We start from the raw sequence: 17,036 nt of genomic DNA, 5'->3' as shown, positions 1-17,036 counted from the left end.
CGATGAAATGAGAACCAGTTGAGCACTGGGGTCAATGTAATCGACTATCCCACCTCCCTAGAAATTGCTGGCCTTGTGCTAGCACTTAAAACCATAATAATAATAATAGTTATTATTATTATTATCATTATTATTATTATTATTAGTAGTAGTAGTAGTAGCAGCAGCAGTAGTAGTGACATATATGCATATACAGTATTACATACAGTTAATAAATGTCTTAAGTGAAGCTTCAACAAAGTTTGTGAAAAATAGCATATAGCAAGGCTCTATATTATAACTAAGCCTATAACCACAATCAATGTTATCATCATCGTTATTAATAATTTAATAAGCAGTAGTGGTAGCAATGGCAGAGTGACATAAGTAAATATCACATACACTTAATAAAACACTATTTTTACTAAGGCATCAATGAGATTGTGAAAATGTTAGCATACAGCAAGGCTCTATATTAAGACTACACCTATAACTGTATCCAATATTATTATTATTAGCAGTAGTAGCAGTAGCAGCAGTGTGACAGATATATTACGTATAGTTACCTAAACGCTCTCTGTTGAGGATCTGTTGCGTAGATAGCAGTGGTTACGTGACGGGGTTTATGTAAATCAGTGATCGCAGTCGTCGATGCTGTTTGTCTGGGTGACTTCAGGGTGGAGGTTTCGTTAGAATTTGAAGATGTCGTGATCTGAAACACCAATAACAGTTTTCTAGTTGTTGTTGCTGTGCTGTTGTTACTGTAGTTGTTGTGATGTTATTAATGGGTTTAAAAATTCTGCAGATTATTAGCCTCATATTTAGCCTATACTTTATATTAGAGTGTAGGAATATATGCGCATATATATATATATATATATATGATGTATTATCTTAATATATGTAACATATATATATATATATATATGATGCATTATCTTAATATATGTAACATATATATATATATATATATATATGATGTATTATCTTAATATATGTAACATACATATATGTATGTATATATATATATGTATATATTCAATGCACACACACAATATTAGTGTGCTTTGTACATACTACAAATGTTCAATAATATCAGTTAATGTATTCCATTAAACACCTACATTCACATGTATGAATCTATATCCATGAACATCAGCGATATCTCAATACATTCAATCATGCAGCTGTTTCAATAATACTTATGCAATATGTAAGAATTATTGAAACAGCTGTAGGAAAGACCAAAAGAGACATCACTAATGTTTTCTCATACTCTGTTTAATGTATATATAAATAGGTAGGTAGTTAGAATGTGCTTCAGTTAAATTTCATATAAAAATATTTAATTTTATTGAAAAAAACCTACCACTCCACCAAAAAGTAAATAAACAAACACCTAAGTGAAGAAAAAGATATATATAAAGTTATACAGAGATGTAGCTTACAGTAATCTAGTTTCCCAGTATTCTCTGTATGATGGGTGAACATGAATCTATCCAATAAAGCCTTTATAGTTATATATATCTTTTGTCTTTTACTTGTTTCAATCATTAGACTGTGGCCATGCTGGGGCATCATGCTGAAGAATTTTAGTTGAACAAATTGGTCCCGGTACTTATTATTTTTCTGTAAAGCCTTGTGCTTACTCTATCAGTCTCTTTTGCTGAATCGCTATGTTATGGGGTACATAAATACACCAACACTGGTTGTCAAGTGGTCATGGAGGGGACAACCAGAAAGACACACAGACACGTGTACCATTATCATCATCATCGACTGTTTTCCATGCTGGCAAAGGCTGGATGGTTTGACCAGAGCTGGCAAGCCAGGGAGTTGTCCAGGCTCCAATTGTCTGTTGTGGCAGGGTTTCTATGGCTGGATACCCTTCCTAAAATCAACAACTTTACAAAGTACATATTCGATGGGCTTCCTTCAGTTTCCATCTTCCAAATCCAGTCACAAGACTTTGGTTGGCCTGAGTCTATAGTAGAAGACACTTGCCCAAGGTGTCAAGCAGGGGAACTGAACCTAGAACCATGTGGTTGGGCAGCAAACTTCTTACCACCGTGCCTAAGCTTATTACATCTCTCTCTCTATACACACACACACACACACATATATATATATGTGTGTGTGTGTGTATATACATATATTACATATATACATACATACATACATATATATTATATATATATTACACACACACCATATATATATACACGCAAACATATATATATATATATACACACATATATATATATATATATATATATATATATATATATATATATATTATATATATATATATATAGAGAGAGAGAGAGAGAGAGAGAGAGAGAGAGAGAGAGAGAGAGAGAGACATATATATATATATATATATATATATATATATACTTGCATAGCGAGTGACTTGATCTGAGATCATGTGCTGGGACGAAAACAATTGCAGCGTGGAAGGTGTTTATAAGCCATTTAAGAAACACACAAAACCGTTAGATTCACTTCAACATTTAAGTTTAATTTGTCAAAAATTTTCGTCGCTTTGGGACCACGACCTGTTTTTGACAGTGAACAGGTCGTGGTCCCAAAGCGACGAAAATATATACACACACACACACATATATATATATATGGATGTGATCTTTCGTTGATTTTCCCTTATACCTATGTGAGTTATTTCTGAGTATGCATTGTCTGGGAGACTTTTTCTTGCAGTTGAAGAAATAGCCAAATTTTTGGCTGCTATTTCTAAAAAGCTCGGTGTGTGGTAAAGTAAATTATTTTACTTTACCTTATTTTTATAAATTTTCATATATATACATATATATACATGTATATATATATATATATATATACATATATATATATATACATGTATATATATATATATTATATATATATATGTACACATATATATATATATACACACACACACACACACACATATATATAAATATATATGACAAGAAATAATTTTCATTTCTCTTTATGGAAAGAAAAAAGATATATAGGACTGCAAAAGAAGAATTGCTCAAGAGAAATTGAGACAAAAGTCATTGATTAGAGAACAAACATCAAATTCAGGTCAACTTTATAATAACCCCACGCTTTTATCCATTTCATCATATACAAATAATACCATGGCCTTCAACATATAAAAGAAATATATATATAAACACCAAAGGTAAAAATATATATATGCGCATATAAAAAAATACAAAAAATATATAAAAGAAATTCCCAACTAAAAAATACATAAAAATATAAAACCACTATATAAGAAAATTATTTTATTTTATGGCTCCCAGGTTGGTCATTGCTATTTATAGGAATTTTTCTGCCCAGTTTTGAAATCCAGTAAGCAAACTAAATATTATCTACCACATCTAGCCTTACTTTTATATACTTTCTGAAAACTAAAAAAAAACTTATATTTTTTAGTTAGGAATTTCGGACTGGTCTGGCTAAAGGTTATATGTTATAAAATAAGAATTACACCGGTATTGTAATTCTTGTGAACTACTTGAATGTGAAATTCCTAGAGATTTCTGTTTGTCTTGATGAGGGGATCATTGTCAAGATGTGCTTTAACTTGCAACTGGACTGTGGGAATGAACGTCTGAAATGGCCACAGGTGTGGATTTTGACTTACCCTTTTTTTGGGACTCTCTTACACTTCTTCAATACCGGACCTACCATGGATTGCTTCAGTCTCTTAAGGACTGATTATTTTGATATATTTTTAATTGATGGGTAAAATTTTTTTAGTCAACTGATATGTTTTAGTAATTCTTTTTTAATCAACTACTTTAGTTGATTTTTATATACATTTTTGCAGACAGGTCCTTCTATATAGTTTTGTATTTTTTTATATGTGCATATATATATTTGTATTTTTTATATGTGCATATATATATTTTTTTACCTTCCGTGATTGTATATATATTTCTTTTATATGTTGAAGATCATGGTATTATTTGTATATGATGAAATGGATAGAAGCGTGGGGTTATTATAAAGTTGGCCCAAATTTGATGTTTGTTCTCTAATCAATGATTTTCTACATATACAGAGAGAGAGAGAGATGAGAGAGAGAGAGAGAGATGAGAGAGAGAGAGAGAGAGAGAGAGAGAGAGAGAGAGAGAGAGAGAGGGAGAGAGAGAGAGAGAGAGAGAGAGAGAGAGAGAGAGAGAGAGAGAGAGAGAGAGAGAGAGAGAGAGAGAGAGAGAGAGAGAGAGAGAGAGAGAGAGAGAGAGAGAGAGTAGAGAGAGAGAGAGAGAGAGGAGAGAGAGAGAGAGAGAGAGAGAGGGGTGGGGTTTATGTCCACTTAAATATGGATGTTCTTTTAGAAGAAGCTATGCTACCTGTCACTATTACATATTTTCTAACAGAACATCAATATTTAAAAGGGTTAAATATTACTTCTCGGTACTAATACTCACTTAACTCTTTTACTTGTTTCAGTCATTTGACTGTGGCCATGCTGGAGCACCGCCGTTAGTTGAGCAAATCGACCCCAGGACTTATTCTTTGTAAGCCTAGTACTTATTCTATTGGTCTATTTTGCTGAACCGCTAAGTTACGGGGACGTAAACACACCAGCATTGGTTGTCAAACGATGTTGGGGGGACAAACATATACATACATATACATATATATATTTCTTTACTGCCCACAAGGGGCTAAACATAGAGGGGACAAACAAGGACAGGCAAAGGGATTAAGTCGATTACATCGACCCCAGTGCGAAACTGTTACTTTATTTATCGACCCCGAAAGGATGAAAGGCAAAGTCGACCTCGGCGGAATTTGACCTCAGAACGTAACGGCAGGCGAAATACGGCTACGCATTTAACCCAGCGTGCTAACGTTTCTGCCAGCTCGCCTATATACATATATATGATGGGCTTCTTTCAGTTTCTGTCTACCAAATCCACTCACAAGTCTTTGGTCGCCCCGAGGCTATAATAGAAGACACTTGCCCAAGGTACCATGCAGTTGGTAAGCAAGCTATGTACCACACAGCCACTCCTGTGCCATACTGTCTCTGTAGCTACTATATGGCATGTAAAAGCCCCCACTACACTCTTGGAGTGGTTGGTGTTAGGAAGGGCATCCAGCTGTAGAAACTTTGCCAGATCAAGATTGGAGCCTGGTGGAGCCATCTGGCTCGCCAGTCCTCAGTCAAATCATCCAACCCATGCCAGCATGGAAAACAGACGTTAAACGATGATGATGATGCTCTTTCTTCTGGCCATTTCATCATGTTGAATTGTTAATCTCTACACATTTTTTCTTTCTGTTTTTCATCATGTTTTTCATATTTTTGTGGTTTCAGGCTTTCTCCCCCTGTGTGACACCTTGGACTATAGTCTTCTACTATAACCAAGTCAACCAAAGTCTTGTGAGTGGATTTAGTTAATGAAAACTGAAAGAAGCCCATTGTGTGTGTGTATGTGTGTTTAAGAGAGAGAGAGCTTTCATGTTTCCTTGTCTTAACATTGCATGTCAGTTGTAAACGAGTTCCACTGTCATGCAAGCAGTGTCATTTGTTTTGCAGTCTTCCACAAAATCATGCCTGGTGATGACTGTGCTGTTTGAATGGAAATATCGAAATGTTAGCTTGCTTGGAAATGGAAACAGCATCCTGCTATGGAAAATCTGCCTCAATAAATATCTCATATCATCCATGCAAGTATGAGAAAATCAACATTAAAATGTTGATGATGATATTGTTTGATTCCACTGGTCTCATATTATTTATCCCTAATGCAGATGCACATGGTATCTTAGACTTTGTTTAGAATTCCTACCAAATGCCTTTTCCTGTATATTGAAAATGGTCACATCTCAGATGTGACTTCATCTTTATCATACAAAACACCAGGCATGTTTCCTAGAGATTTTGTAAAGTGGTCAGTGAAAGCAATGAGTGAAGAAATCCTTTTATTTCTATCTCATCAAGGACATGACAACTCCTTTAGTGCTGGTGCCACAGTAAACAGTATTCAGCAAAGGTTTGGGTGGAAGGAGACGTATTCAGTCATCGAAGCAAAGCCGAAAAAGAAATATATAAATGATACATGGTCTTTTGACTTTTCTATGGGGGTGGTGGCTTCAAATAAGGACTTGGATCTTGACAACCTATCCAATAAATGGCGGCATAGAAAATGGATGCAAAATGGTGATGATGATGATGATGACAGTGAACACACACCTATATATATATATATAGTTCAAATAGAAAAAAGACAAAGACAGATGAAGGAACTACAAACAGGTGTATTAGTTTAAAGCTCAGGAAGAATGGAAAGTGTTTCGTGTTTTGAGCCAACACTCTTCGACAGAAAGGATTAAAATGAAAAAAATGAACTCCTTAACAAAAAGAATTGAAATACAAACACATTGTGTAGCTTGGGTTAAAAAACCCAGCTGTGTCTGCTTGAGGTACCTCTGCTTATTTCAGTTTTCCAAATTGCTATGTAGATGTGTGAGACAGCCAGGCTCATGGGCCCGGTTTCTCAGTTTCTCCCATTACTCAAGAAACAGGAAGAGAGAGTGAGAGATAGTTGTGGTGAAAGAGTACAACAGGGGTCGCCACCAACCCCTGTCAGAGCCTCGTGGAGCTTTAGGTGTTTTCACTCAATAAACACACACAACGCCCGGTCTGGGAATCAAAACATGATCCTCCGACTGAGAGTCCGCTGCCCTAACCACTGGGCTATTGCGCCTCCACACTAAGTATATTAATGGTTTACAAATCAATAACGTGCCTTGCTCTTGTGTTAGCAGTGTGATATTTTTATTTTTCAGATTCTTCACAGATTTTCTATAAATTTCAATGTCAGCCCTAAAAGTTATGACATTTATGTCTATATAAACAACATTGGATAAAGAATGCTTTGTGAAGCTCATTTTGATCTGTCAGCTGTTGAGTTCAAATCCTGGTCATTGAAGGAGCTGTTAAAGTACCAGTCCAGCATTTCTCCAATTCTTCTCTCTTTCTCTCTCTCTCTTACATTCTCTTCACTTATATTTTCTCTCACACTCCTCCCTATTCCCCCTTTCTTTTCCCCCTCCATCTTGTCTTTTTCTTTCTCTTTTCTTGGAAGATGCTGGCTGTGGTTAGACATGTCAATGGTTGGATCTGTCAGGTTTTAACGAAATGCTGTTGGGGAGGTATTACTGTATAAATCTGAAAGAATTCTGATCAACTTCCCAATAATAACAATAATGATCCTTACTACTATAGGCACAAGACCTGAAATTTTGAGGGGAGGGGGTAATCGATTACATTGATCCCAGTGCTTGACTGGTATTTGCTGACATTGGTAGAATTTGAACTCACAATCAAAAATTGAACAAAATGCCTGGCATGCTAATGATTCTCCCAGCTCACTGCCTTGGTAATAATAATAATAATGGTATTAATAAAAATAATAATAATAATAAAAATAATAATAATAATAATAGTAATAATGATAATAATAATAGTAATAATGATAATAATAAGGATAATATTAATAATAATAATAATAATAGTAATGATAATAATAATAATATTAATAATGATAATAATAATGATAATAATAATAATAATAATAGTAATAATAATAATAATAATAATAATAATAATAATAATTATAAATGCCCTAATACAATACCAGGCACTGTCTCTCATGGCTTCTCATTTTAACTGATTGGAAATATTATTATGTAGATGTTTTATCTTGATATAAAAGATGGACTACAGCAAATATTCTGTTCAATTTGCTTGTCAGTTGTTTGACCTTAACCAGTTGAACATGTCCCTTGGTGGCTGACGATATGTGCATTTCTGATCACGAGCAGAAGTAGTGGAGGAGCATCATAGCCACGTGTTGAGCGGGATTCTTTGGGGTTTGAATAATTCACCTCTGGAAACATGGGTGTTTCGTTCAACATCCTTAAACAATCCTTATTCGGGGACCTTTTGAGCAGGATGGGTTACTCAACCAGAAGAAAAGTCTAACTGGGCCCCACCTGCAAGGTCATGCGCTGTTAATCTTGATATGTGATCACCATCTCATGCACATATGGTTGTGATGCATGTGCCTGGTGTACCCTTATCAGCTGGGTAGTCATGATGGGTATATTGGGCTTCATATATCTTACCCCAGTGTCACTTTGGTGGCAAGCACTGCTCTCTCACTCAATAATAGTATAGAAATTATTTCTACTATAGGCACAAGGTCTGAAATTTAGGAGGATGGGTTAAGTTGATTACATCAGCCCCAGTACACAACTGGTACTTATTTCATTGACCCTGAAAGAATGAAAGGCAAAGTCAACCTCAGCAGAATTTGAACTTAGAACATAAGACGGACGAAATGTCACTGAGTATTCTGCCAGCTGACTGCCTTCAGTTTCAAATTTTGGCCACAAGTTCGAGGGGATGGTCAAAGTTGATTACATTGACCCTAATATAATAATAATAATAATAATAATAATAATAATAATAATAATAATAATAATAATAATAACAACACAATTATAATAAAAATAATAATGCCTTCTTCATTAGCCTAGGGTTTACAAAACAGATCACGGCCAGTACAGGACAATACACCGTGCGATTACATTAAAAAAAATTGTATACATAAAGAAAATAGCAAAGACAAAATTAGGTAAAAAAAATAAATTCAAAGAAAATTCTCCACAAGGTGGTGGTGGTGGTGGGGGCAATACCTCCCAAAAACCTGTTCCCTGGGATCATGCTTGCCACTCTCATCCACGATGCAAAGTATTTTGCTAGGAGGAAGAACCTCCTCTCCACACATTTTGATTATTTTTCAGTGAAATTTGACAACCACAATCATGACAACAACAGCAACAAAGTGATAATAAAACAACAATTATAAAACAACAGCAACTGTTTCCAGCGTTGATATAAGGCCTGAAGGGGCTTAGTCGGTAACACTGACCTCATTAATTGAAGGGTGTTTTATCAACTCTAGAAGAGTGGAAAGTAAAGCTGACTTGTGAGATTTGAACTCAGAAGGTAAAGAATTGGAAGATTACTACAAGGAATTTTTCTGATCTCTATCAATAATAATAATAATAATCCTTTCTACTACAGGCACAAGGTCTGAAATTTTGGGGGAGGGGACTAGTCGATAACATCAACCCCAGTGTTTCACTGGTACTTAATTTTCCCGAAAGGATGAAAGGCAAAGATGACCTTAGCGACTAACGATTCTCCCAACTCACCACCTTAAATAATCCTTTCTAGTAAAGGCACAAGGCCTGAAATTTTGGGAGAGGGGACTAGTCGATAACATCACCCCCAGTGTGTAACTGGTACTTATTTCATCAACTTGAAAAGATGAAAGGCAAAGTCGACCTTAGTGGGATTTGAACTCAAAACAGACAGAATGCTGTTAAGCATTTTGCCCTGTGTTTCATAATGATTCTGCCAGTTCGACACCTTTTCTTTTATTCTTTTATTTGTTCCAGTCATTTGACTGTGGCCATGCTGGAGCACCACCTTTAGTTGAACAAATTGACCCCAAGACTTATTCTTTGTAAGCCTAGTACTTATTCTATCAGTCTCTTTTGCCGAACTACTAAGTTATGGGGATGTAGACACGCCACAATCGGATGTCAAGCGTTGGTGGAGGAGAAACACAGACACACAAATACCACAAGGTTTTGGTTGGCCCAAGGCTATAGTAGAAGACACTTGCCCAAGGTGCCATGCAGTGGGACTGAACCTGAAACCATGTGGCTGGTAAACAAGCTACTTACCACACAGCCACTCCTGCACCTTAATAATAATAATAATTCTTTCTTACTATAAACACAAAATCTGAAATTTATGGGAAGTGGACAAGTTGATTACATGAAGCCTAGCACTGAACTGGTCCTTATTTTATTGACCCTAAAAGGATGAAAGCCAAAGTCATCCTCGGTAGGTTTTGAACTCAGAATGTAAAGACAGACAAAATGCCACAAAGCATTTTGCCTGACACATTAATGATTCTACGAGCCATAATAATAACAATTCTTTCCACTAAAGGCACATGGCCTGAAATTTGTAGGGAGGGGGCTAGTCAATTACATCGACCCCAGTGCATAACTGGTAATTTCTTGACCCTGATAGGATGAAAGGCAAAGTTGACCTCAGTGGAATTTGAACTCCGAATGTAAAGACAGATGAAATGCTGCAAGTGCTTTGCTCAGTGTGCTAATAATTCTGTCAGTTCACTGCCTTGACATTAATAATAATAATAATAATAATAATTTTGGCATCTGTCTTATGGGAAGAGGGGTCCCTTTAGCCTTGGTTGGTAACCCCTCTAGACAAGGTGACTCAATAAAAACACCAAAATTCTCAGGAGTGAAAATGTCAAATACAAAAATATAAAACAATGGATTGAATGAGACTGGCACTAAAATCAGTGTACTCCAAGGTAGGTGTGGACTCTTGCAACCTTGGCTAGCATTACAAATGAGTGATGTCAAAATTAAATAATGACCACAACAGGAATTGTTAACAGTGAAGGTGTCCACGCATGGCAGACAGGGAGTATCTGATCAAACTCCGGAAGGTCATCATCAAAAGTGGAAAAGAAAAACAAAGGAATGGGAAAAAGATGTAAACAAAAATAGTAATAGAATGCTGGCTGGAGAGTGAGCCAAATAAAAGAGGGTTCATGAATTGAATGAAGAGAATATGGGATGAAAAAGGAGGTTTTGAAGCATCCACTCAGTAACTGATGGAGCAAGTAAAAGCAATCTGTGGGAACAAATGGATTTTGGGAGGAGAGATTGAAGAAATACAGAGACACAATAAAAGAAGAGCAGAAGGAGAGAGGAAAGAGCAGTAGCAGAAAGCAGTAAGGGATGAAGAACACGAAACAGATGGAAACTGCAAAATACCAAAGAATATTGATAAAGTAAGTAATGAAGACGATCTAGGTGGACAAGTGACAGTAAGTACTGTACAAGACTTGAATGATGAAGAGAAGGAGATTTTAGAAGTGTTGCAAAGTAAAATGTCTGATAGGAACAGTGAAGTACCATCAAATGTAAGATATATGGACAGAAAACAAATGAGGAAAGCCATGGGCGGAGTAAAGGATGCTTTAAGCATGATTAAAAGAGAAACCATCAGTGAAACAAATCGACTAATCACAGCTGCTGCTAATGTTGTAGGTAACATGGTAGGTGACAAGTGAAAAACTGAAAATATGAAAGCAAATGAAAAGAATCAAATTGGAGGAAGAGAATTTGAATGAAGCTGGAAAAGACACAGAAAGAACTGGGGCAATTGAAAAGGATAACGAGAGGAGAGTTTAAGAATAAGGTAGCAATCAGAAAATTGAGTGGACAGGTTAAAAGAAAGAGGGAACCAAAGAGTATATGAGGAATTGATACAAAAGGTGACAACATTAAAGGCCAAATTGAAAAGATATGAAGCCAACTGCAAAGGTTTTAAACAGAATAGAAGGCATCTATTTGAGGAAATAGAGGGAGGCCAATACCAGGAACTGATTCTAGATGTTGATGAAAGTAAAGAATTTTTGGGAAAGCTGTGGAACAGGTCAACGGGACATAAAGAAAGTGTGGAGTGGCTGACAAAAGTGGAAAGACAACAGTGCCAAGACAAAAGGGCATCAGAATTAATCTACATATGATGAGACAGAAGTTTTAAAAAAATAGCAAATTGAAAAGGCCTAGGTCCAAATGGAGTACAAGACTATTTGGCTGAAGAACTTTACAACATTTTCATGAAAGGATCATTATGCAGCTGGAAGACTGCTTGCAGCAAGGTCCCTGTCTGCATGAATGCTACTATGCCTCAAGGATCCTTTGAAAGGGAACTTGGCATCAAGCTTTTGACCTATAACCTGTTAACCACTTATGTGGAAGCTTATGGCTGGTGTCTTGGTGGAAGAGTTATAAAACCATCTGGAAAGTAGTACTCTACTTCCAGAAGAACAGAAAGGATACAGGAAACAAAGCAGGGCAACAAGAGAACACTTATTAGTCAAGAAAATGATAGAGATTGCAGATGCAGATTGACGGGACTGGAGGTAGCAGAGCTAGATTACAAAACACATATGACATGGTACCACACAGATGGATGAGTAGAACAATGAGCATGTTTGGAATAGTAAGAAACACAGAGAAAATGCTTAATGAAAGTATGAAATATTGGAATACTGAATTGATCAAAGGAAAACAGACTCAGAAAAGTGAACATCAGACATCAGACACGGAATATTCCAAGGTGAAAGCTTATCTCCATTGCTAGTCACATTGGTCTTCATACCAATCACCATGGACACTACAAAAAGTTAAAATTGCTTATGATTTGGGAAAAGGAAATGGTCAGATAAATCATCTCCTTTTCATGCATGGTATAAAGGTTTACGTGAAAGGTAAGAAACAGCTTAAAAATCTTGTACATACTGTCCACAATTTCTCAAATAGTGTAGGAATGGAATTTGGAAAAGGAAAGTGCAATATATTGAAAATGAAACTAGGAAGACTTGAAAGAAACGAGGGAATTGAAATGCCAAATGGGCAAAGAATGAGATCAGTCAAAAAAGGACAATGGTATAAGTACTTGGGAATACTGGAAGCAGACGAAATAAAAATGAAGAAATGAAACAAATTACCATTAAGGTGTACACAAGGAGAGTCAGAAAATAATTGTTAAAGCTGAATTCCAAAAATTTTATTGAAGCAATAAATTCAAGAGCAGTACTACCCTTAATAGATATGGTGTTGGAATTAAAGACTGGACCAGAAATGATATATGAAGAAACCTGACAGAAAAATTAGGAAGTTGTTGACAATGTATGGATCCCACCATCCGAAAGCTGACATCAACCGGCTGTACTTGAAGAGAGACGAGGGTGGAAGAGAGTTAATAGCAGTAGAGAAATGGGTACAGATGGAAAGAAAGAGTTTAGTAGAGTATTTACAGAGCAGCACAGAAAAAAAAATACTAAAGACAATTAACGAAGACAGAAACTACCAAAGACAGGTGATGGAGCACTTAATAAGGAGAAAAGGGACAAGAACGAAATACAAAGAGAGCACATCAGGGATATCAAAGAGAAACCTGTGAAGGGCCAATTTTGGAGAGTCACTGAAGACGTATGTGGAACAAAATCCTGGGTTTGGTTAAAAAAGGGGTGATTAAAAAAAACAAAAAAAACAGAAAGCCTAATTGTAGCAGCCCAAGATCAAGCGATAAAAACAAACAACTTGAGAAAAAATATGAAGAGAATGTTTCAGAAAAATGTAGAGTCTGTAGAACTTGGAATGAGACAGTGGCACACATTGTGGAAGAGTACCCCAAGTTGGCATAGGAAGAATATAAGAAATGGAGGCACGACCAGGTTGTAAATGTTTTACACTGGAAACTGTGCCAGAAATGGGGATTTGAAGCTGGAAACATATGGTAGCCTCTTTGAGTTGAATGAGTACTGGAATTGAAGAAATGTAAGATTTTGGTGGGACTTTGCTATTGAAATGGACAAGAAGTTAGAATATAATAGACCAGATAACAATTATAGGTAAAGAAAAGCAAAGTTGCTTAATTATCAACCCCTTGTGCCCATATGATTCCAGGATCATAAAGAAAGAGGAAGAAAAACAAAGAAAATGCAATCCCTTAAAGTTTGAAATAGGAAGAATTTGGAGCATGTGAATAGTAAAGGTTATACCTGTAGTAATTGGTGTGTTGGGAACAGTAAACCAAGATATAGACAAATGGTTGAAGAAAATTGAAATAGAATGCCTGGTAGGGCTTCTACAAAAAGTTTGTCTCTTAGGGAGAGCAAGGATTGATCATCAGAAGGGTTCTAAACACTTGGAAGACTGCTGAAAACTTGTGGATACCTAAGGTTACAGGTAGTAACCTGCTAGCCACATAATTCCCACCAGGAATGAGACCAAACCTGAGCTAAACTAAAATAATAATAATAATAAGGATTTGGGAAAAGGAAATGGTCAGGAAGCAATAAATTCAAGAGCAATATCCTTAATAGATATGGTGTTGGAATTAAAGACTGGACAAGAAACGATATAAAGAAATTTGACAGAAAATTTAGGAAGTTGTTGACAATGTATGGATCCCACCATCCGAAAGCTGATATCAACTGGCTGTACTTGAAGAGAGACCAGGGTGGAAGAGAGTTAATAGCAGTAGAGGAATGTGTACAAATGGAAAGAAAGAGTTTAGTAGAGTATTTTCATTATTTTAAGGAAGGGGGTTAATTGACACCTTTGACCTCCAGTACTTGACTAGCACTTGATTTTATCAATCCCAAAAGGATGAAAGGTAAAGTTAGTATTAGTCTTCTTTTATAATTCCATTTACATCTTGGATGTTTAATAGGAATATTAAATCTTCCCCAGTATTTCACTGCTACTTTATTTTATCAATGCCAGACGGATGAAAGTAAAGTAAAGTTGAATTTGGAGAAAATACTCATTCCATTAAACATCTTCATTGACTAAATACTGTAAAGAATCTTATTTTATCCCATTCCTCACTTAATTCTTGTGCCAGCAGCAATAACAATTCTTTATATTTTTGTGTATTCTGCTAGCAGTCCACTTCATGCCGAATCATTTGCAAGAATGGAAAACTTTTATATCCTGTATCTGAAATGAAGAGGGATTGCCACAGATAGAATGTTTACTCTTACAGGGTAGCCCTGGAGCTCAACAGCAGCAGCAACAACAAAAACAACAACAACAAAAACAACAACAACAACAACGAGCTATGACGTTGTTGAGCATGCTAGAAATAACAGCTAAATTTGTCTCAGATAACACCCAATCATTCCCAAATATGAAAGCTACAAATTACAAAGGCATATGATTATAGATTGAATGCCTTTGACCCTAAGGTCACTGATTAAAGTAATGAGGTGGGGAAGAGGTGCCTCTGGAGAGCTAAACAACAATAACAAACTATGTTTTGGCAGAACGTGCTAAAAATAGCTAAATCTGCCTTGGGTCACACTCAACGATTTGAATAACAACAGAATCACAAAGACATATGGTTAAAGACTGAATGTCTCTGAACCAAAGGATTGAAGTGGGGGACTGGCCCTGGGCTAAACAACATCAACAACAACGATCAGATGAGGAAGAAGATGACAAAATGGTTTGTAGAGTACTTACGTCTTTGAGATTTGTGAAAACATGAAGAAGTTGCCTGTTACTGAGAATAGCTTTCTGGTAAACTTGGATCTTACAACTGATCTTGTGTTGGGATCTGTCGAGGAGTTCCAGGGAGAACGAGCAGTGGAGGTTGTTCTGGTTACCACTCCAGATATGGCGGAACGGAATTTCCTGTTGGAATGGTAAATAGGAAGAGCATGATACATACGTTATTATATATATTTCTTTATTGCCCACAAGGGGCTAAACACAGAGGGGACAAACAAGGACAGACAAAGGAATTAAGTCGATTACATCGACCCCAGTGCGTAACTGGTACTTTATTTATCAACCCTGAAAGGATGAAAGGCAAAGTCGACCTCAGCGGAATTTGAACTCAGAACGTAGAGGTAAAAGGGATTAATAAATCCAGGCAGATACCTATGAAGAAGTCAGTGTTAGGAATTTGGTTAAATATATCAAACAATCAGAATTCCAGGTAATTCTTTGTGTATGACAGGTTAATCAAAATATAATTTAAAACAATTTCAATTCAGAGTATAAGACAAAGGGTAGACCCAGGAAGATGTGGGACAAAGTGGTGAGAAAGGATCTTCAGATGCTGGGCCTCACAGAGGGGATGACAGGGGACCAAGATTTCCAACAGTTTGTTGTGTGGAGGCACATGGCCTAGTGGTTAGAGCAGGGGACTCGCGGTCAAGGGATTGCGGGTTCGAATCTCAAACCGGGCGATGTGTGTGTTTATGAGTGAAACACCTAAGCTCCACGCATCTCTGGCAGAAGGTAATGGCAAACTTCTGCTGACTCTTTCGCCACAACTTTCTCTCACTCTTTCCTCTTGCATCTTGCAGCTCACCTGCAATGGACCGGTGTCCCGTCCAGGTGGGGAACCAATACGCCAAGGAAACCGGGAAACTGGCTCTTATGAGTCAGGCATGGCTCGAGAAGGAATAAACAGTTTGTTGTGCTTGAGAAGACACTTCAAGCAAAGTAAAATCAAGGCTCTCCTTGCATGCAGGTATGTCCTCTACGTCCCTCTTCAGCTGAGTGATCCTAATCTTGTGGGCTCACGGGTGCTGGTACCACATAAACACACCTGTGCAGGTGTTGTGTAAATGCTCCCAGTACACTCTGTAAAGTGGTTGGTATTATAAAGGGCATCCAGTCATAGAAACCATGCCAAAACAGATATGGAGTCATGGCAACCCTTCAGCTACCCAGCTCCTGTCAAACTGTCCAACCCATGCCAGCGTGGAAAAGGGACATTAAATGATGATGATAATGATGTACATATACAAACAGGAAGTGCCTTTAGAGAAAAATTGGGTATAAGCAGCATCAGCTGTAATATGAAAGAGAAGACTGCACTGGTTTGGTCACATGATGCATATGGATGAGGACATCTGCATAAAGAAGTGCTGATCTCTTCGTTGTGGAGGGAACCTGTGGACAGAGTAGACTTAGGAAGGGTCTCATGGAAACTCAACAACAACAATTATAGCCACTAATACCAATTACCATACATTAGATGATGTAGTCCAAGATCATCATCATCATCGTTTAACATCCGCTTTCCATGGGTTGAACGAATGACTGAGGGCTGACGAACCAGATGGCTGCACCAGGCTCCAATCTTGATCTGGCAGAGTTTCTACAGCTGGATGCCCTTCCTAATGCCAACCACTCCGAGAGTGTACTGGGTGCCTTTTACATGCCACCGGCACGGGGGCCAGTCAGGCGCTACTGGCAACGACCTCACTCAATAGATGCTTAAATAAAAGATGGGATCGTCAGAGCTGGAAGATCCTTGATCATAAATCTACTTGATCAGGACTGACCTGGGGCTAAACAACAAGAATTAAATA

The 17,036-nt window shown here is 37.0% G+C and overlaps 1 protein-coding gene across 1 annotated transcript in view; it reads right to left on the bottom strand.

The window, feature by feature from the left end:
• Positions 1-17,036, bottom strand: part of LOC115225482 (netrin receptor UNC5C) — a 69,003-nt gene that overhangs the window by 12,329 nt on the left and 39,638 nt on the right. Inside the window, exons 10-11 of the mRNA XM_029796437.2 lie at positions 15,172-15,342; positions 546-691 (exon numbers count right to left, since the gene is read on the bottom strand). Coding sequence (XP_029652297.2) covers positions 546-691; positions 15,172-15,342 — 317 coding nt within the window. The remainder of the gene's footprint in view (positions 1-545; positions 692-15,171; positions 15,343-17,036) is intronic.

The sequence above is a fragment of the Octopus sinensis genome, linkage group LG27 (genome assembly GCF_006345805.1).
Source record: "Octopus sinensis linkage group LG27, ASM634580v1, whole genome shotgun sequence".
NCBI classification, from domain to species: domain Eukaryota; kingdom Metazoa; phylum Mollusca; class Cephalopoda; order Octopoda; family Octopodidae; genus Octopus; species Octopus sinensis.
Note: the sequence above shows the minus strand (reverse complement) of the source record. Positions and strands in the feature narration are given on the sequence as shown.